Source organism: Haliotis asinina, chromosome 13 (assembly GCF_037392515.1).
Source record: "Haliotis asinina isolate JCU_RB_2024 chromosome 13, JCU_Hal_asi_v2, whole genome shotgun sequence".
Taxonomy (NCBI): Eukaryota; Metazoa; Mollusca; class Gastropoda; order Lepetellida; family Haliotidae; genus Haliotis; species Haliotis asinina.
This window is the reverse complement of record NC_090292.1, coordinates 48493353-48516472: the sequence shown is the minus strand read 5'-3', so window position 1 is coordinate 48516472 and position 23120 is coordinate 48493353. Positions and strand designations below refer to the sequence as shown.

General features: G+C 39.6%; 1 protein-coding gene across 1 annotated transcript; it reads left to right on the top strand.

The window, feature by feature from the left end:
- Positions 1 to 657: 657 nt before the first annotated feature.
- On the top strand, positions 658 to 22630 carry LOC137259747 (guanosine-3',5'-bis(diphosphate) 3'-pyrophosphohydrolase MESH1-like). The gene is made up of 5 exons (XM_067797347.1): positions 658 to 931; positions 12617 to 13147; positions 15536 to 15588; positions 16160 to 16241; positions 21752 to 22630. Exons 2-5 carry the CDS (start codon positions 13000 to 13002, stop codon positions 22039 to 22041), a joined length of 573 nt encoding a protein of 190 aa, XP_067653448.1. The 5' UTR covers positions 658 to 931; positions 12617 to 12999; the 3' UTR covers positions 22042 to 22630.
- Positions 22631 to 23120: the final 490 nt, after the last annotated feature.

Genomic DNA, 23120 nt, shown 5'->3' with positions numbered 1-23120 from the left:
AATATATCCAACACAGAAATATATTTTACAGTTATATTTGTTGATGAAGCATTGATAAAGCAGTAGAAGGTTTTCTAAATTTTAGAACTCAGTTACAGAGATGAAATTTCAAAACTTTTAAAATGGTGTAAATATATTTTTTATTGTGCCTAAAAGCAAAAACATAGATTTTAGAAACGCTAAATCGACAATAAATGCTAGTACTGACGATTATGAGATAGAAAGAATAACCGCGAATACAAATATTTGGGTATTCTGCCTTAGACTAAACTCTCTTGGAATGAAATTTATAAGAACGGACAATAACTGTTGCAGTTTTTGTGGAGCTAAAGCATTTTGGAAGCATCATGTTATTTTACAAACAGGGTTCGCCAGTCACTTGTTCCGGGTAGTTATCGATGTATCGATGACAAATTCAGTGAAAGTCTATTTTCAGTTTAGAATTTCTAGTCGATATAGAAGTTCTGGTCAATACCAATACTGAATTGGCGTGTTTATATCTTGATTATTGATGCCATTATATCCTGATCTTTTCATACAAAACAATTTAGTATGACTTAATTGGGATGATAAAAAATGTTCTTACCTTATCTTATCTTATCCGGTCGGTTTGTGTTGACCTTATTTTATCTTATCTTGTGGATTGTTGCGGTTTGTGTAGATTACTGAGGTGATTAAAACTGCCTCGATGGCACGAGTGCGCCCATGTCGTGAAAATTCTGTCAAAGAGCCTAGTCAAGGCTAGGAGGTGTTCAGGATCCCGTCTGTTCGCTGTTGGGGATTTTTCAACCGACGTGAAGATAGACTGGGGCCCGTCTCTTCATATCGCAGATTCATGACGCGCATACAGAGCCCGTAACCAGTTCAACACGTGGATGTCATCAAAGGGAGACCGAGAAGGGGTACGACTGTCTTCTCAAGTAATCTAAAGGTACGCATCTGGGTGAATGTAACTTTAACCAGAGATGCCTGTGTCAGTGTATTTCCATTTGTGTATGTCGAGACTGAAATTCCAGCTGTCACCATTCGCATGATCAGTGCAAAGGGAAATGCTTACCACGCACAACATAGTGATACAGTTTTCGCGCAGCTCCCAGCGATTTTGTTCCTTCACCCGTCGTACAACGCGGAGAGAGGAATCGTTGCAAAGCAGGGATACTCTACAACAGGGATAGGTCACTCGCTTGCTTTCTTTACCATTTGTACTAATTAACGTGTGCCTCGTCATGCTCCAACGCACACAGTGACTTGGCTCGTTCCCAGCGCTACTTCAGTTGTGTTTAACCAGGGAGACTGTATAGAGAATACACGTTGTAGATTATCCCTGGTTTAACTCATTAAGGCCGAGAGCCGCATATATGCGGCAAATTAATTAGCTTCTCACAGCGAGAGCCACATATTGGGGGTAATAAAAAGCACCTCTTATTCAGCGAGAGCCGCATATTGGGGGTTTTACATTTTAAATTCGTACATTACCTATAATTTCAATCAATTTAGCAGTAATGATCAAAGATTAGCCTTTCTTACGAGAGAGGTTACTTTCTGTGTTAATCAGAAGAACTATTAATGTGTTTTGATAACAATTGCTTGCAATGTCGGGGGCTTAAACAGGCAAATGAACACATGTCTGCGAGAAAAGGGATTATGAGATGTTGTTACAGGAGGTACGTGTTTGTTATTCGTCATTGGGAGTGAATACTAAGATACTATGTTTGCTCACTGATGGAATTAACGGTGACAAGGTTAGGAAACCTTCTTCTAAATTAAATCATTCATTCATTCATTGTAATAGTTCATATAATGAATCGTCGACATAAATAGCACTACTGTATTACACTCATGTTCGTGTAGATTTGAAATAAAGCAAGTTACTAATTTAGACCTAATTCATTTGCGACTATTGATTTTTAAAGTTGACAATAATACATAATCGAATATGAAGTGATAAATCTTTCATCTACTCATAATATACATATATAGTACACATAAACCATACAAAGGTAACCGGGGTATTTTGTTCAAGCTGTTTCATGCTTATTTGAAATGTGATTTTTCAATGCAATTTACATAAGCATTGTGTAAGAAACGTTTGTATTTGATCTCTGTAATTATCTTATCCTGTGTAATGATCACGTGTATCAGATCCATCGCGAATAAAAGGAGGAGAATATCTCAGTTACAGAATTGATGCGTGTAATCATTCAATCAGACAACACTAAATATATGAACACCTCTTTCAACCTCAAAATAACAGCTTCTGGTGGAATGCATGTCCAGATAAACTTTTGTCCTGTGACAAGTGTAAAACAAACTTATGCGCTGTTACATCATTGGACAACCTGCTTTGTGGAGTCACGCCCACTGCTAATCTTCTGAACCTCGTTTGCTTTCAAAACAAATATAGGTATGCCCATCTTCTTAAATATTTGGGGAGATTCAACTACAAGTGTATACATCACAATAAATCAGCATCGTATTACTTTTTTGAAATCTATAATACATGTACTTGAATTATGATATTTATTCATAACAATGTACAGAGTATATTGAAATGTTCAGCAAGCCATTATGTTTGATGTACAAGTAGTGTGCGCAAAAAGTATACGCAAATAAATACTATCTCTACTCAATGATTGGATTGGGTTATCCGGGGTAAAAATAATCGGATTGTAGCGCTTTGAGCGCTTAGAAAAAAAAATAAACTCGTCAAAGTGCTTGTTAGTCCTACGTGTACATTTCAGGCATCCTTACGATTATGTATGTTCACGATACACAAAGTTTTTCATGATATCTAGAGTTGATAAAGCCGAAATCTAGCATATCGATTGGTCAACGATCTAACCAATAGTCAATCTGTATCCAAGCTGTCTAGTAACCGAACGTACTCTTCAGAAATTTAGCCCACGCCCCATCACCTGTCATTTCCAACGTGACAGGTATCACATGATACGATTGGTCATAGATAACAAATCAGGGACTATATTGAACAGTTAAGTTACAAAACGTCCTATTCGGGAACTTTGATGACGCCCATCCCATGACCCTTTGTCTTATGTATGTGCAAGGAATAGCATTATACAATATATATGTATGCATGTATGTTCGTATATTTTCTGCGTTAAATCTAGATGAACCAAAGCGACAAACTGAATCTGTTATATGTAAGTCACAGTCTAGCTTATTAGTACTTACCTTAAAATATTCAGTATACACTAGCAATGTATCAGCGAAAACGCTTCTTTCATCGATTATTATGCATGTGCGTAAATTTGTTTTTTCTGCCATTGACATAGAGGTTTTGAACAATTTAATCTCTCTCAATAATATGAGAGGGACATCATTTGGTTTAAGTATGTCTTACATACAATGAAACGGACTGGCAAACGTCGAGACATCAAATGCAGATGTTCAAGCTGTGATGTGTTTTTGTGCGTTGACTGTTTTGAGGCCTACCATAAAGACTTGTTCCAAGGACAATAACGCTTTATGCACTAGTTGTGTTGCACAAATGGTACGGTATACCATTCTTGTCAGTTGTTGGGCACAATGTGTGAAGCCCGCGCGATACTGCTGGAATATAGCTAAAATCGCTGTAAAACTAAATTCACTCATTCTTTTCAATTCTTGCTTTTCAGTGGTTATTCTTTTACATGTCCAAAATACTAAGACATGTGTGTTCACCATCTGAGTACGAATACGCTCATCATAGTGTCAGTCTACTCCCATATGTCTTATGTGTTTCTTTCATACATCATTACAGTAACTGATGTTATGTTTACAATACACAAATTGTTGCATGATAGTTGATACAGCCGTAACACAACATAGCCATTGGTCAACGATAAAGCCAATAATCAGTCTCTACCCTATCACTTGAGTGTCCAAACGTGCTCTTCAGAAATTTAGGCCACGCCCCATCACCTTGCCCTTCCTATGTGACAGGTTCTCACAATACGATTGGTCAAAGTATCAGCCAATATAATGAGTAACTGAGATATAATGCGTTACATTCGGGATATTTTATCCCATCACATGACGGGAAGCTTTGTTTAGCATCAAGTAATGATAAATGTATCATGCAGTATGTATGTGTATGAATGCTGATGTATGTTTGCAGCATTAAGTTAAGATGAATAAAGTGACAAACTATAAATCTGTATATGTTCCATGTTACTTACACACCTATTGATACTTTCCTTGAAATAGTCAGTAAGCACGAGCAATGTATTGGCAAAAAATCTAGACGATTATAATGCAAGCCCCGCCCCCCTCTTTTTAAACTCTATTATAAATAATATATTATAATTCAGTCCATACAATGAGAGAGGCAGGAGGAATTTGTATATTTGTTCACCTCCTACGTACAAAGACCACGTAGGTGTTGATAAAAATACAGCACACACTGGCAAAGGGGTATGAGAGAGACAGGTAATAAATTACATGAAATGCTGTAATATATGTATTCACATCGGCCTCTTTCCCATTTACATCTTTACGACACAATTAAATAATCAGTACTTGTTTGTGAGACTAGACAGTTTCCTGTCATATCCGAGACCTGCCAGGGAAATCAGGCATGATTAGCACCAATTAGCCTCATCGCAGCAATCAGGCGGTCAGCGAGGGGTGCCAGGTGTTGGGCAGTGGAGCGGCTCCAGGGCGTAATGAGTTAACAGAACTTCAGCCAGTTTATTGTATCAGTCGGAATTTCACAATGAATGAATGAATGAATGAATGTATCACAGTAAGAATTAAGAGAAATAATTATGTGAATGAATGAAAGAAATAAAGAAAAAGAATAGAAGAAAGAAGTACATATGTGAATGAATGAAAGAATAAATGATACACCGCAGCCTTCCCTTCCAAAACATGTTAAAGAATGCAAAAGTATCATGAGAACACATGTTAACAACAGCTGTGGTTTTAAAAAATCTACTTTGAGACATTTTTGTGTACATTAATAATTAATTCAGATACCTTATTGCATGTGGGGAGTGGAATTGACATTAACAAAATGTTAACTGACACTGTCACACTGCCATCAAAAATAAGGTGTAAAACTGCCACAAAGCGTTTTAAAACACCTTTCCATTTTTGTCAAATAGTAAGGTCAACAAGAAAGAAAGGAGTTATGGAACTATAACCCTCAAGCATCAATAGCGAATCAGATCAGATCAGCAATATGTCATATTTTTCACACAACTCAAATACACCCTAACATTTTGTTTTAGATTATGAAACTGTCACTATTACTTGCAAACACATTTCACCTGATAGTATATTCCCCTCATAAGAATTAAAGGTGTATGTGAAAGATGTTTTTGAAGTAGTAACTAGAAACACTCAAACAACGGTGTGTAGTATTTCAATGGCGGATCAGAACAGATCGGCGATATATGATATTTTTCACACACCTCAAATACACCTAACATTCTTTCTTAGATTATGAAACTATCACTGTTACTTGCAAACACATTTCACCTGATAGTATATCCCCCTCATGAGAATTACAGGTGTATGTGAAAGATGTTTTTGAAGAAATAACTAGAAACACTCAAACAAAGGCGTGTAGCATTTCAATGGCAGATCGGTGAAATGTCATATTTTTCACACAACTCAGTTACACCATAACAATTTTTTAAGTCATAAAACTGTCACTATTATTTGCAAATACCTTTCAACTAAAGGTATGTTTTCCTTCTAAAAATTAAACGAATGTGTAAAAGAAGTTTTTAAAGGCACAATTTAGTCTATCTTCGCTGTGAATCGAAAATAGAAGCCAGTGACCTATAAAATACCGACTTGAAACTTTGCTACAAATCTGCTGTCCTAATATGGCCACTAATACCAACTATTTAACTTAAACTGAAGTGACAAAATAGTTAACCTATCTTCTACATGTTGGATTTCAGTTGTTACAACACTCAGCGAACTTAATCAGCTGTTGAAAATAAAAGGGGCTGAATCTTAAGGTGTCACCCCGGGAAAGCCACATTTTAAAAATGACATATACCGCGAGAGCCACATTTACGGTTGATTGCATTTCACCTACTCTGGACCTTAATTACCTAATCCGATTACCATTACCTGTAAAAGAGCGTCCCATCTCTTTTTTTTAGAGCGTCTCGGTATGGGTGATTTCAAATGAAAATATCCTGTTGGGAGTAAGTAATGAGTTAGAGATCAAACATTTTCTTAATTGACATTGAGTCATGGGTGATTTCAAATGAAAACATCCTACTGAAAGTAAGTAACGAGTTCGAGATCAAACGTGTTCTTAATTGACATTGAGAATATCAGGGTTAGAAATAAGATATACAGTATGGTTCAAAATTATTGAGAATAGCTAAAGCATTTCATATTATTAAACAAGAACAAATCAGATAAAATTGAATGTATTGTGAAAGTGAACTGACCTTTTCATGTTGTGTAGGTAACAATTTAATATTTTATCAAGTCTCCTTGAGCTTCACGGCACAGTCTAAGACGGGTAGGCATACTTCCTATCAGAGAGGTTAGTGTCTCGTGAGTTATGCTGTCCCAGTATCGGACCACTTCTCTCTTCATGTCTTCAATTTTTGTCAACCCCTTTTGATTCACACATTCCTTCATCATCCCCCAAATGTTCTCAATGGGATTTAAGTCAGGACTATATGCAGGAAATGGTAATGCAGTCACATTTTTCTCCTGAAACCACTGCTTGGCATGTTTTGCGGTGTGTTTAGGATCATTATCTTGCTGCAAAATCCAGTCATTTCCATAAAACACATGTGCACTTGGAAGGAGAAAATTATCTAATATGTTAGTGTAGCGTTGACTTGTCAGATTTCCCTCAAACACACACAGCGGGGTCGTTCCTAATAAAGATATCCCTCCCCATACATGAAACTTTGGGCTGTATTTAGGTCGTCGATACAACGGTGCTGACGCAGACTTTGTCCATATTTTCACATTATTGGGATATACCCATATTGAGCTTTCATCAGTAAAAATCACATTTTCCCAGTCAAAGTTTTCATGTGCCAAACACCACTCAACACACCTGTCTTTATGTTCTTGTTTCATGAGAGGAGAAGGAATTCCAGTCTTTTTCTTCCATCCAAGATCAATCAAATTTCTTCTAACTGTAGATTTTGATACAACTGTTGATCCCCTTTCTATCATTTCATACCTGATGTTGGAGATGCTTGCCCTTTGCTTTTTAGACGCTAAAATTCCCAGCCGGACGCGATCTGAGAAGTCCAATTTTCTGGGTCTCCCTGCTCCTTTCTGGTGCCCAAAATCCTTTCCCTCTTTAAAATTCTTCCCAATCCTATACACAGTAGAAAGAGGAGTTCCTGTTCTCTCTGCCAATGTATTTACATCATCAATTCCTTGATTACACAACTCAAAAATCAACCTTCTTTTATCTTCAGCAGACATTGTTGACAGTGCTGAGGAAAATGACGTCTGCTACAAATTCAGGGGAGGTAACTCTAATTGTACTATACTCAGTAGGCCAAGATGAGTTACCTCCCTTATACCATTACTTAGTTTTAAGTATCAGTGAATCAGTTGAGGTGTTAGGATAGCTCAAAGTAAGAAGAAAAATTCTCAATAATTATGAACCAGACTATATAAGTGACATTGCGCTCACTAAGTGTCACAATCATGGCAAATGCACAAGTTGAGATCAAATTCATCGAGAGTGTTAGAGGTGGTGTACATTTGTACTATGACGGCTTCAAGTTTCGGTGCAGAAGTAGTCGCCAGGGGAAAAGGTACTGGTCTTGCGTTGTGAGGGAATGTACTGCCAGACTCACAACTGAGGGCGAGATACTCTATGCCATAGAGATTTTTGGACTCTCCCACGACCCACTTCCCTTCGAGTTTCAAGTCGATGCCTTCAAAGCAAGACTGATGGAGAGAGCAAGAACAGAGACGACTCCCATACCTACTATTTACGGCGAGGAGATCTCAAGACTGCGTCAGAACCACGACATCATCTCAGATGACATGCTGAAGCAGATCCCATCATTCAAGTCACTGAACACCATTCTGTATCGTCAGAGACACAAGACCTTGCCCCGCCTTCCTGAGAGTCGACCCGAAATCAACCTTGAAGACAAGTGCGCAAAGACGGAAGGGGGCGATCAGTTCCTTCATCGTGTCAACGCTGACATTCTGATCTTCACTACAGACAAGAACATCGAACATCTGTGCACTGCAAGCACTGTATTTTGTGATGGTACGTTCTATACATGTCCTAAATTGTTTGATCAGATATATTGTGTACATGCTGAGGTGTTTTGTCACATGGTTCCACTAGTGTACTGTTTACTGTCCAACAGAAGCGCAGAATGCTACACTCAGATGTTTGAGTATCTGTGTGATCTTGCTGGAAGACAAGGCTTGCAGTTTGCCCCGCATACTGTACAACTGGACTTTGAACGTGCAGCTCACAATGCAGTGAGAGGTGTATTTCCAGCTGCTTCTGTGAGAGGGTGCTTCTTTCACTATACGCAATGCATATGGAGGAGGGTACAGAAAGAAGGCCTGGTTAGTGACTACAAAGAAGATGGGGAAGTCAAGAAGTTGGTGCGACGAGCTGCTGCCTTGCCCCTGGTGCCCTGTGACAAGATAGAAGACGTGTGGCTCGATGCCGTTGCGGAATCTCCTGCCAGTCCTAAGGTCACTGCCTTCATGGACTACGTAACCACAAGCTGGGTTGAAGGCCAGACTTTCATTCCAGAAATCTGGAATCACTTTGAAAATCAAGGGCACCGAACGAATAATCATTTGGAAGGATGGCACAACAAAATCAAGAAACATTTGAAAAAGTCCCATCCGAACATTTTCGAAGTAATCCAGCTCTTCCAACGGGAACAGTCCCTCACAGAGGTCACCATACTCAGACTTTCACATCAGCCCAAAGAACCTTCACGTCGAAGGAGATATCGTGCAATAGATGCACGTAGAGCATCTTTGAAGCAGCAGCTATTAAACCAGAGTCTCAATGAGATAACATATGCAGACCATGTGGGAGACCTTCTGCATCTGCAATGAAGTGATTTCAGTGAAGTGAAGTGACAATTACAGTGGCTATAAGCACACAGCTGATCAAATCATAATTATTTGTTTATTTATTAGTATTTATTTTATTATTTCATTATTATTTCATTATTATTTCAAATGACCCCAAACACTGTAATCTAAATAAAGAAAGAGAATGAGACCATGATATTTGTTGTGTTTACTACGGTAGTTATAAGCACCGTCCGGTTTGTTTTGACAACATACCCCGCGAAAGCCAAATTCTGTAATCACTTGACCGTAACTATTACCGCGAGAGCCACACCAAAATCAGCTACTAATTCTCGAAATGTGGCTTTCCCGGGCTGTAACTGAATCTTAAATACTATGCTGCCTCCATATTGGCTACACTGGTTACTTAACGACCCGAGACATACGTTCAGCGAGTTTTCGAGGAGTTTCTTCTCCCCCTCTATATAGGCTCCCTGTGCAAATGGAACAATTTCGATAAAAGCTTTTTTCTGAGAATTGCTAGTGCCACGTAATCAGGCCTACTTGTTCATATGTGAGTTGCATTTTTTATGGCATATTTTATTCATGATTTTGAATAAAACATTTGTATTAAAGGGACTCTGATGCAGAGCAATTTCCGTGACTGGTTGTTCCTTTTGTTATTGTTTTTCTCCCGTGAGTACCAGGATGATATCCCAGAATTCATGACTGGTTCGTGACTTCTGCTGCGCAGTCCGTATGCGCAATTGAGAGTTTAATTATAGACAGATCAACTAAGGTGAAGTCATTTTTACTTCAAATGTAACATGAAAACAAATGAAAAACTTTCAAGGTTAATCATATGCCAGTAGTAGAAATGGTAAAAAACTATTAGAATGGAAAAATAACGAAGTCAATACACGCCTTTAAATTTTGTCTCATAACCCTGATTAGTTTATTGTCATATTTGTGTGATTTTGAAAATTAATGAAAGAGCACACGGTCTGCTTATACTTATAGTAAATTTCTAACATGACTGTAACTTAAGACAGTATATAGACTGCCAGTGTGGATCCTATTATATAGTCACACACACCCTATGCGCGATCTAGTGTGTGTTTTCTGTCATATCGATTCTTCTGAATGCTGCAACAAATAAATTGTTGTAGCATTCAGCAGAATGCTGATGCAAATAATGAATTTAATGAATTTAAAACAGACTAATGTTGTAGCAACTATGTCAGGCTTCTACCTTGTTCAGGAACATATCCATCAATATCCACATAAAAGAACGATATTCCATTCATCTGCAGCTGGTAGATAATCCTGCTCTGTGTCGTGTGTCTTACAACAGTCTAATTTGCGAAAAAGTGACACATCGTTTCAGGTCTTTCACATTGGTGAAAACCTGATAAACCTGTCATTGGTCACCCAAGATAGCACACCTGGCAACTAATTGTATAATGTCCGCCATTCTAAGAAATTTAGTTAACCAATAATGAGCAATCAATCAATCAACGTAATGGTGGTTAATTCTTTGAAGGGAGGATGTTTTCACACTCGCACTTTACGACAGGGTGTAGTCAGTACAGATTAGTACATCTACACACACTGCCTTTTGACAAATCCGCTGTAGAGGATAAAAGTAATTAATCAGTCAGTGTGTTATCAGTTAATCCTTTGATCGATGTTTGTTTTTGTAACTCATCTGATAGACCTCATGCGCACATATTACATAACTTGTAATACATTTGCCACATCAGATCTTAATTTAAAATGTTGATTATTTACTCCAGACAGGAGAAATGCCTTTGTTGAGTAATCTGAGTGGTGTTACCACTAATTTAATTATTATTATACCTGTTATAAATTCATTAACTGACCATCAAGTGAATGGTGACAGGTGTAGGTTTATACCATCAAATGTGGGTTACAGCAAGGACGATGTAATCTCTGTGTCGCATGCAGCCTGAAAATACTTATGGGCTGAAACTGTTTTGAGGATACAACAGAACTTCGTTGTTACATAAGAAATACTTACAGGCATTTGCTGTGTACTTGGGTAAATAGGTGTAATTAGTTTTTTCTGATTTCTCTACCAATGGCAAAGTCGTTTCAAAGGCATTTAGAAGTTGGTGGAATCAGACTAAATACGCTTTACGGTTCAACTTCTTTATTATACAAGGTCACAACGTTTCGAGACAGTTCCTAGTCTCTTCTTCAGGTGAGGTGAGGGTAAAACTAAAGGGTTGTAGTATATATACACATAACAGTAGACCGATAACAATGGGTAACAAGATATACAGGTCTCTATTAATTAATGTACAGGCTTCGATTGATTGATGTACAGCTTCAACGTATGTACAGGCTTCAGCTGATTGGCGTGCAGGCTCGTATTGATTAGGTTAATGAGTTACAGGTAAAGATGTTATCTGTCTACTGCTATGTGTATATATACAACATCCCTTTAGTTCTTCCCTCACTTCACCTGAAGAAGAGACTAGGAACTGTCTCGAGACGTTGTGACCTTGTATAATAAAGAAGTTGAACGATAAAGCATTTTTAGTTTAATGGCAAAGTCGTTGTTTTCAGTTTACGAGTTCAAATAAATCACCTGTGTGTTTTTATTATCAGCTACCATAGCGACCAAAATTTTTTTGCTATGATAGCTGGGCCAACTCTCAAAACTATCTAAATGTAAAGCTTTGCAATCTTTCAAACTTATATGAAACATATAGACATCATATTTTCACATGACATGATTAAATATCTAGGCAAAGAAACACAGAAATGGGATCAAATTGGATCAGTCACTGTACCATCCAGTCATCAGAATAAAACTACACTCCTGGGATATTTTGTTACGATCAGACAAGGAATACCATGGATATTTTTAAATAATGGCATATGATGGGCATCCGGCCTCCTGACTGTTTAGGGTGAAGAAATTCTGATGTTTACAGGAGCCCAGTCCCTTTGTCCATCACGGTTGAGGGAGCGGGCTCTGAACAATTTGCAACTTGGTTTCATAATTAGACCATTGGTGAGAAACATTTGCTCCACATCAGTGCCCCTTTTAGCTGGTTCAGGGACTGGGTCTCATTGTTATTGAAGAAAAGGATCACTCTCAATGTTTGTATATTATTTCAAGCCACACTCACCAATATTCCAGCTATATGGTGATGGTGTGTAAATAATCAGGTCTGGACCAGACAATCCAGTGATAGCATGGGTGTCGATCTACACAATTGGGGTATGATACACGTGTTGACCGACCAACCAAGTCCACGAGGCTGACTTGATCCCGTTAATTAGTCTACCTTTAATTTAGTTTTTATGTTATATTATTCTGTTAAGAATCAATTATGTGGTCTCTTGTTTTTACATTCTGGTTTTGTGATGTTCTGTTTATTTTTACTATTCTTTGTTGACAGCTTTTCATAATTTAGATGTATTCATTTTGCATTTAAACCTTCTTTTTGTCTTGGTATGGCTGAACTACTGCCAATGTGACTTTAAATTTTAATGCACTTAAATTTACTGGTACAGAAATGACCCCAGAACTCCATTTAAGCTGTGACTAAAATAATGTTTTGTTGTTTTGTTAAAACAGGAAGATCATCTGCAGGTCATTCAGGAATTCAGGAGTCACAGTCTGCCTGAAAATGTGTCTCCTGCCCTGAGCAAGTCGTGGTCACCAGGTGCCAGCTACTCATAGTGTTAAACAACAAGTCCAGGTTCAAGTTACACCCTGTGTTATTTGCCAAGTCCACGTGCCAGTTACTCTCAGTGTTACGTAGCAAGTCCAGGTGCCTGTTACTCTGTGCTACTCTCCAAGTCAAGGTGCCTGTTACTCTCAGTGTTACTTGCCAAGTACAGGTGCCACTTACTCTCAGTCTCACTGTTACTCGCCAAGTCCACGTGCCTGTTACTTTCAGTGTTACTTACAAAGTCTAGGTAGACCATCCCAGTGTTGCTAGACAGTATCCAACGCTGATGTCCACGTCGGCTCAAGCCATGCAGTCTACAGAAACTTGCAACATCACCAGAGAAATCATCAGATGTGCCAACTTCTCAGCCATTAAACACAAAGATCAACGGAGGAAGGACCCCGAGATGACACCCTACATCAATCACCCAATAGGTGAGTACAGTGACCCCAGATACCCAGACCCCGAATATCTCGAAAAAATGGCCTTATGATCAATTCTCATAAAAATACAATTTCATATGTTATAAAAGTGACTGTCAGTAAAGGATATTTGGTTTCCGTTGATGGACAATAAAGTTTACAAACCAAATTAACACAAAATTCACTCACTTAACCGAACCAAACCATGATCTTCCACTTACTGCATGTGACGTGAAGCATGTGTGTCCCATGTGTCTTGACCAGAGAAAAGATCTGTTAATCCGGATTAATGACCGATCAGCAGGATATTGGTGGTGATAAGTAGGTCTATCTGACACTTACTGAATTGTAATGGCAAATCAAAATGATCCTACTGTTTTGGAAGTGGTTTTGAAGCAGAAGTGTATGCTCACTACAGTTTCAAAACCAAAGCCTGGATGACATAAATCACGATGTCTGAATATTCAGATGATTAATGCAAAAACGAGTATGTCCGGATATCTAAGGACTCACCATATACCTACCGGACATACTGGGTTGTCAGTTCAGATTTAAAGAAGCCATTATGCAGTCATGACGTATTGGTCATTCTATCATCTGTTTGCGATAAAAACGTACCAATAAATTTCACTTTATATAAAAAAGTAAATCAAATAAAGTGAAATTAAGAATGCGAATCCTCATAATTCTGCCTGGCCATTTGAAAATTTAAATCTCAGAATTTTATTCAACTTGGATAAGAGTTGGTTAATCCATCATATTTTCAAATCGGTATGATTATTTTGTATGACCAGGAGTTGTGCACATTATATGAAACAAAGAGAACAAGTAGGGTTGGACTAAGGAAAAGCTCACTGTTTCTATAGCTTCCTACCAGTTCTTTATTGTTATTTCTACAAGTTGATTGAAAGCCGATTTTGACCTTCAGCTTAGCATTAAGGCCGCATAAAGGTGTGGTCAAAGCAAGCCCTCTCACTGGTCGACACTTGCTATAGTCTGCCATTTGTGTCAAGATCATTTAGTTGAGGGTCAAAATCGGCTTTCAGGCAGCTTGTAGAAATAGCAATGAAGAACTGGTAGGTACCATGGACGGTGTTTGATAGGCAAAACACCCACGTTTGTTTTGATGAAGTAAATCGATTGCATGTGATGGTAGCGTAGTGATCGGCAAAGCAGATAGGTGGGGTACACCAAAGTGTCTGGCCTTGTCTAGATATATTGTTCTGTGAAGAGTTTCAAGTCGGCAGTCATCTCAAAATGTTCATATTTTCAAAAAACATCTTTAATCCTCGCAATGACACAAAGGCCTGTGACTCAGACCCCCTATTCAATCAACAAGGTGACTGAGCTTATGGCTTGTGTAATGAACTTTGACTGACTGGATAATTCCAGCATCTTGGGACTACAGGGGACTTGTTCTTGTAGGTGGCAGAAATATTGTCACGCGTTGTCCTATCTGGGATCACATGACTATTTAAGGCAATAATATAAGTTGTCACATCATGTTGAGAGAAATACAGAGTTTTATCAGTCCTGATTCAATACAACCTTACTCGGGACTGATAAAACCCTGTATTTTCCTCGACACCATGTGATAGCGCATTTATCTAGCTGAATGTTTTCACTAAATCAAAACAAAACAACACACATCAAATCGACTTGCTGCCATGTTGACTCCGGCTGATCGTTTGACCTCAGTGCACCGCACGTTACTAAAGGCTTGTCGATGCACGCTTTTCTCACTTCGCGTCGTCACCGAGGCGTAGCAGGGTGATATGACTTTCGCAGCGGGAGTATACGACAGTTATACTCCCGCTGGTGGATTGTGATGGATGTACATGGTATTTTATCAGAATCACGTCGACCAATCAAAACTCGACATTCTTACATGAGGCTAGATAATGAATATTGTCAATCAATCTGAGTCATGTCATTTAACCAAGTAAGATATGTATACTACATGCAGCTATTGTAATTGTCGTTGTATTCTGGGGAAAATGACGTTTTGTTCCTCAAACCATTGGAATATGGCATAATATCCAGTTTGGCATTATATCAAGGGGCATTACATCTAGTGTGGTTTGTACTCTAAATACAGAACCTGGTTTACAGAAGGATGTTGGTAGTGGGTCAGTCAGTGAGTGTAGTTTCATGCCAAACTGAGCAATATTCCAGCTATATATCTGTAAATAATTGAGTCTAGACCAAATAATTCAGTGGTCAACAGCATGAGCATCATACTACACAATTGGGATATAATGACGTGTCAACCATGTCAGCGAGCTTGAGCACCCAATTCTGCTAGTCGCCTCTTACGACAATCATGGGTTGCTGGAGAAATTATTACTCAGAACTTCCTTGGTAGGATGCTGCATCTCACGTTTGTTCTGTTTTTGACAGGTGTGGCGTATATATTGACAGAGGCTGGCATCACAGACCTTAGTGTCATCCAGGTGATAATACACACAGATGTGTGACTGGGTGTGGATTGGTTGGTCAGGAAGTTGATGGTGTTTGGTTGAGTTGCTGATGTTTGTGGTTTGGTTGGTCAGTGAGATGATGATGTATTTGAATTGGTTGGTGAATGAATTGATGGTGGATTGGTTGGTCAGTGAGTTGACTATGTTTGTGAATTGGTTGGTGATTGGGTTGATAGCGTTTGTGGATTGGTTGGTGATTGGGTTGATACTGTTTGTGGATTGGTTGGTCAGTGAGTTGATGGTGTTCGGTGTAATGTTAGTGAATGAGTGCAGGGTATTGGTGGATGGTTGAGTGACTTGATCTTGAGATGACAGAATGTTGGATGAGTTTTCAGTGGCTGATCCACTTAACCGAGAGGCATGACGGCTCAGTGATGTGTTGATGTACAGGTGGGAGTGAAGGGAGAGATTAATAAGTCTTGGGATCTTGTCAGGAATGGAGTGATTCTTGTTGGTTGTTGAGTGGATCCAAATCATGAGAAACCAATTTTTTGTCCCACAGGTTCTAGAACATATAATTCATCAGCTTCTCTGTGTGTTTCAGACAGCTCTGCTGCATGATACTGTGGAAGATACCAGCACAACCTTTGATGAAATTGAGGCTGAGTTTGGGAAGGAGGTTCGGGGTGAGTAGATAGATCCACTGTGAAAATAAGCAAATATTTCGCTTACACAGAGTAGAAACAACTTGCTACATGGCATTTTTTAGTGAAAGGGCTTATGTTCATCAAATAGCTGTCATTTTCAAGGGAAAGATCTTCACTTCACCTTCACTCATAAACTTACAAATACTGGTATTTTAGCTACCAAATCGTAGCTTTTGCTGATGACAATAGTGGCATAATTGCAACAGAAGGGATATCAGCTAAGTACATATGTGCCGAAGTATATCATTACTGTTGCATGTGTTTGATAATGGACGTTCATCATTTCCTGAAGCTCAATGGTGATAAAACATCGTCTGCTAATACAAGTAAAGGTAATTTGCACAACTTGATAAACACCAGTGTGCAGAGGTACTAGACACACGATGAACTGATTATATGGTGTATTTTATGCAATCAAAAGAATGCTGCTACTAGGTAATGGACTTTTAATGCTACTGCAGCTGCAGCTGCAGCTACTACTACTACTACTACTACTACTATATATGCTTGTTGTAAGAGGCGAATAACAGGATCATGGACTTTTAGAATAGGCCTTCAGCAACCCATGCTTGCCATAAAGGTGACTATATATATGCTTGTCGTAAGAGGCGAGTAACGTGATTGAGTGGTCAGGCTCGCTGACTTGGTTTTACGCAATCAGGTATTTTTACACTTGCACTCACCATCTGTATTGGAAAACATATTTCTTAAATATTTTTACTTAGGAAATAGGAAAAACAGTGTTCGAAATTTGTTAAAAGCTAAGTATTTTAGATATTTAAATACTTACCTTACCATAGGTCTATAGCATATTACCTCAAGCTTTGCTTAGTAGAACATCTGACAGAGTTGAATTGCTATTCAGTCTTGAATGGCTACCTCAAATTCGGCGACTGTCATGATACGGAAGTATCTGGATCTCCCCACTGCGCTTGCACGCAGACTCCACGAGAACTTCACTTTTTCTTCAAGCGTCGTCTTGTCTGGACATGTTTGAGTTGCTACCTTTTTTTAGCTAATAAAGTTTGATTTACTACGCTTTTGCACTGATTCTTTTTACAGGTTCTTGGTGTTAGGGTAGATAATATGTTTCAATCATTGTGTCGATTATGGCATATAAATTCGCTATCGTACACCTGTCGGCTACGTCATACGAGACACAGGCATGTGTCTCCTATTTTCGATGTTGCCTACGTAACTTTACGCGGATCAGTTTTGTTTGTCAGCGGATTGGTTTCTGTTGATAATTCTTTCGCCATATCTCAGCTTTTGTGTTTCATTTTTTGTCACATGTTGCTGTGTCTAGTGTAATTTTGCTGTCCCTATCAGAGGGGCAGACATTTTGCTTGTCATTTGCAAAGCAGCTGCTGCAGTGAGAGTGGAGCAGTCCATTATGTGGTAAGGGGTGTTTTTCATTTATCCTTATTGTCACGTATATATTTCGTTTTATTACAGTAGTTGTGTATGACACAACACTTGGCATCCTTGAGCAGCGTTGTGCGGTGTGTGCGAATTTGACAGGTGCAGAGTTTATAGTTTTCCTGGTTAAGAAGAAGAAAGACAGATAGGAAGTATGAAGACAGATATTACCGATTGTCTTCTCTGAAGGAAGTTCTCGTCTCAGACGGATCAGTAGTTTACCTCCGAACACCTCGTCTCAACTACTGCGGGACTGAATCTGCTTCCTCGACAAAATTGAAGAGATAGTAAGGATGATCGCCCAAGACTTCAGGGAAGTCATGATGTCAGATCCATTGCCACCTTGAAACGACTGGAGTTTTCCACCCTCAGCCTTATCCATACAATTGTCTCCAGCGGGTGGATTTTTTCAACTCTACTGGAAGAATTGGGGAATTCTCAACGATGAGTACGTCACAAATTCTTCGAGATGACTACAACATACCACTGCAAACTACACCTTCGATCACCAGAGATGACAGTGTTATATTCGGGAAAAAATTCTGACATATCTACCTGGAAGACAATTTGTCTACATCAGCTTCAAGCGGCGGAAGTTTTTTCGCGCGCTTTACTCATCGAGACACGTGATCGCCAAACAGCATGGTGGGGACAAACCTAATGCTAGCAAGGGTATCATCGTTTGAATAGATTTCATGATGATCAGTTGTCTGTTGCACCGGTGACGTCACTTCTACAATCTGATTGGTCCCTGAGAGACAATGCCCTGCAAAGAAAGCCGGTGATGTTACATCCACTATCCGATTGGTCTTTGAGAGACAGCGCCCTGCAAAGAAAGCCGGTGATGTTACATCTACAATCCGATTGGTCTTTGAGAGACAACGCCCTGTACAGAATGTGGTGTTATTGTTCCAGTATCAGGAAGTTGTTGTGACTTTCAACACTGGAAAGATGTCGATTACACTCTAGATTAACAGTTTACAGCGTCATTTGATTCGGCAGGCAGCATGGAGTTCTTCTAACAGCAGACACAACGTTGCCTATCACAAAGATTGCAGCAATGACTGACAGCTCCTGATCGGACAGGCAGCCAGCTATAAATAGACTTCCTGCAAATGTCAACACACTCATAATGAATAGTATTGACGATCTGGAAATGAAGAATGACGAATCTTCATGGCATACAAGTTCTTCATGAGAGAAGTCCGCTCAGTCTACGGTTGGACGTCACTATCAGGCTACTAACTCAGCTTGGATGGAATGTGAATCTAAATTCCTTGGGATTTGATTCATCACTACTTGGAAATACACCGCTGTCCCAGAGAATCGGTTGGTCAAATTTCAAGTTGATGTTAGAGCAAGTTCGACTCTCTCCGCTACCATTACGACAGTGTCGATGTCTACTCGGAATGCTCACGTCTTCTCGGGATATGACCAGACGAAGACGCCTACTATGTCTATGACAGCGATTCCTGAGTCACGGTTTCACGTCCTGACCGGCTTATGATGTTGGACAACTTGAAACCACACCCGCTATGGGGAACTCGTCTGCGCATGAACTTATATGTTACAGTTGGCATTCAACAACCATCTCTATGTAGTCATGTCTTTCCAAGGATGGGGTGCCCATCTAAACAACGACGTTGCAGCAGGAATCTGGAAGAAGGAAAATCAAACTCTTCCCATTAACCAGTTGGAGATGAAAGTGGTGATTCATGCTATCCATCACTGGTCAACAACACTGAGAGACAAGCTACTGATGATCCAACTCAACAGTGGCTTTCTGCTTAAACAAGCAAAGGTCAATGAGATCGCCATCTCTACTACACCTGTTGTTTTAACTTTTCCACATGGTTGACAGTCTGAATCTCTAAATAGAAGCATGTCACATACTAGGAGTCTGCAACATGATGACATACGCCTTATCTCGTCCTCTTCGTCCATCACCAACAGAGTGGATGCTGTATCGAGAGGCGTTTCAACTTATCAGCCAGACATTTGGATCACCGCAAATAGACTTATTTGCAACAAGGTTCCACAAACTGACTACAACCTTTGTAACACCGGTACCAGATCTGTTAGCCTGGGCAACAGACGCTCTCAGCATCCATTGGGAAGGACTAAACACAATATATCATGGGATCGCTGACAGACTCCCAGATTGCCCTTCCCCGTTGTCGGGTGTGGACAGCGCCAGGGCTATCAGAGTTGATCTGGAGTTGATGATTCTGCCACATCCTATGGTGGTCGGCACCATATGCTGCCTGAACGAGGACTTTGCAAGTTGTCGTTCTGGCTTCCAGAGTGGGACCAGTTGCTACGCCATCCCCACAGTTGGACACTGTACCCGGATCCAGCGCAGTTTCATCTATGTGCCTGGATCATCTGCAAAGAACTTTGAGGACCAAGGCTACTCATCTCAAGTGGCGAAGATCATTGTCCGGGCGCACAGAGCTTCCACTCAGTCACTCTATGATGGCAAGTGGGCTACATTTGAGAAGTTCTGTGACGAGAAGTCGCAGGACCCATTGTTAGCATCACCCCAGTTCCTGGCGGAGTTTTTACTTTTTTTACGGTGCTCGAGGAAACTCAAGGGCAGTACCATTAGGACTTACCTGTCAGCATTAAACTCAGTGTTGGTGGTCAGAGGAGATGGTCTTGAAGATCCAGGAACTGGTTGCGATGTTGAAGGCATTTAAGCTGGAGGACCAAAAGGTTAAGTTCCAGCTGTCTGCGTGGGACCTGAAAGTTGTACTACAGCACTTGAGAGGTCACCCCTATGAGCCGCTGGACAGGGGATCGTTTGACAACTTAACGTGGAAGATGATGTTTCTGATGGCGCTAGCTACAGAGGAAATGAAATTCACTCGCTGGATGTGACTAGGGTCCGGTTTGAACAGACCAGACATGGTGCTGTACACTTGGGCCTTCTCTTCTTGGTCTATGGGGGTCTTGTACTTGCGTGAGATAATGTACCGAACCCCTCTGGTGGTTAGTATGTGACTTACTACTCTGATTCTGGTCCCAGTTGACCTTCCTGAGAGATTGTGTTTGTGAATCAGTAGCGGTCCAGCTGCCCGGGGCATATATGGGATGATAGACATTTGACTGTCGTCTTGAGTCCTGCACCACCATCCTGTCTGTTGCATCCATGTGCTGTAGACCTATGGTAAGTAAAAAAATTGTTAAAATCTGAATATTTTAGATATTTAAATACTTACCTTACCATAGGGTGGTTACTCCCTCCCAACACTGGATGCTCCTCCCCACTAGGGACTCTTCAGACCAGGAAGTAAAAGTGAAGTTCTCGTGGAGTCTGCGTGCGTGCATGCGCAGTGGGGAGATCCAGATACTTCCGTATCAGTACAGTCGTCGAATTTGAGGTAGCATTCAAGATTGAATAGCAATTCAACTCTGTCAGATCTCCTACTAAACGAAGCTTGAGGTAATATGCTATAGACCTATGGTAAGGTAAGTATTTAAATATCTAAAATATTTAGATTTTAACAAATTTCGAACACTGTTTTTCCTATTTCCTAAGTAAAAATATTTAAGAAATATGTTTTCCAATACAGATAGTGAGTATGCCAAGATAATGTGTAATTTGCATGTCTCAGAGGTACAGATAAACTGTGTGTGCATAAATTAAGCAAATATTTCTGTAAAAACTGAATTCCTGTTAAGTCTATTGCAAGTACACTTGATGTTATGTATATACTCAATAAATTTTATCTTACATGTGTACACACAAAATACATAAAATAACTGAGGTATATTTTCTTCTTTTGCACATTAACTTGAAATCTTTCTGATTGTTTCTCATATTACATATCACATGTACATATACTAAACTTGTAAGACCTATATTTAAACTATAATATATCTTTACTATTGATGGAAAATGGCAAAATAGCCACGGTGCAATTTACTTTTTACTCAAAGGTAAATTGAGATACCCATTTGTGATGAATACGAGTGAATACATAACTCAATGACTCAAAAATTGATCTATAGCTCTGATATCAACTCATTGGAAATGGACTTATTAAGTCACTAACTTTCTGTTTCAGATCTTGTGGCAGAGCTATCTGATGACAAGACGCTAATGAAAGAAGACCGGAAACGTCTTCAAATTGAACACGCTCCCCATGCTAGCCCCAAGGCCAAGCTAGTGAAGCTGGCAGACAAACTGCACAACTTGCGTGATCTCCAGCGGACAGTACCGCGTGGATGGTCCCAACAGCGGGTACGCAGGTATTTTATTTGGGCAGCTAAAGTTGTAGCAGGACTACGTGGAACAAATAAAATAATGGAAGACGCCCTTGATGAAATTTTCAAAGAGAGAAATGTTTATGTATGATGGCAGTTTTCAGTTTGGCGCTGATGCAGTTGTGTCCCTTAGTTGTATAAGGATTATGTGATCATGGTGGCTGAGAGAAATGTATGAAATTGGTACCAGTTTGATGAAAGAGCAGTTGTCTCCCTTATGTGTATAAAGATCCTATGGTCATAGTGGATAGAAAATGTATGACAGCAGCAGTGAGCTTGACGATTGTGCAGTTGTCTGCCTTAGGTGTATCAGGAGCTTATGGTCACGTTTTGTCTTCACCATGCAGAGCTCAAATTTTATCCAAGACTTGTATTACTTGGGTTTGCCTGCATTACTTTGTGCTGACTTGCTGTGATTTCACAAAATTATTGTTCCAAGTTGCGTTCAGCCATAGGGCATCCTCACATCCACATATGACTAGGTATGTCACTATACATGAGATTCATGAATCGATACATATTGCTATACCCATGTCACGATTCGATGTGTATCATGATGCAAATTTTCACAGCATTATTGCAACAGTTTAGTTACATTGTGAACATTAATGTTTCTTGTTTCATAACTGTCCATGAAAGATCAATGTTTTTGATTCTCAGTGATTAAAAAGTTCTAATTACATGTACTTATATTTGTGCATAAAATATAATAATTCATAACTCTCATAACATCAAAAAAAAAACATGATACAGTTGCAAAGTGTAAACAATGAACTGAGCAGATCAGCGCAAACAGATTCGGGCCATCCGATTGGTGGGAAATAAAATATAGAGTGGCAGTGTCCAATCGGATGGCCCGAGTCTGAGTGGATCTGCTCAGTTCATTGAATGTCAAGGTCACTTATGGCCGACAAGTGAGTAGGTTTGCCAGCGATTTTGGTGAAAATGTTTGCTTACTGTCGAGAAAATGACATGTAGATGTTGCAATAAGTTTTCCGACCCACGGAATGCCGCAGCCGATCGAATCCAGCCCAGCGCTTTCGAGCGCTGTTTCTAAGCGATACAAGTCCCTGTGTTAGAGAGTGTTGCAAAGTTACTAAGAGTCCATAATTTCTCTCACCCTAACAAATATATGACTATTGAAAAAAGTTCATACCAAAAAGTACTGGA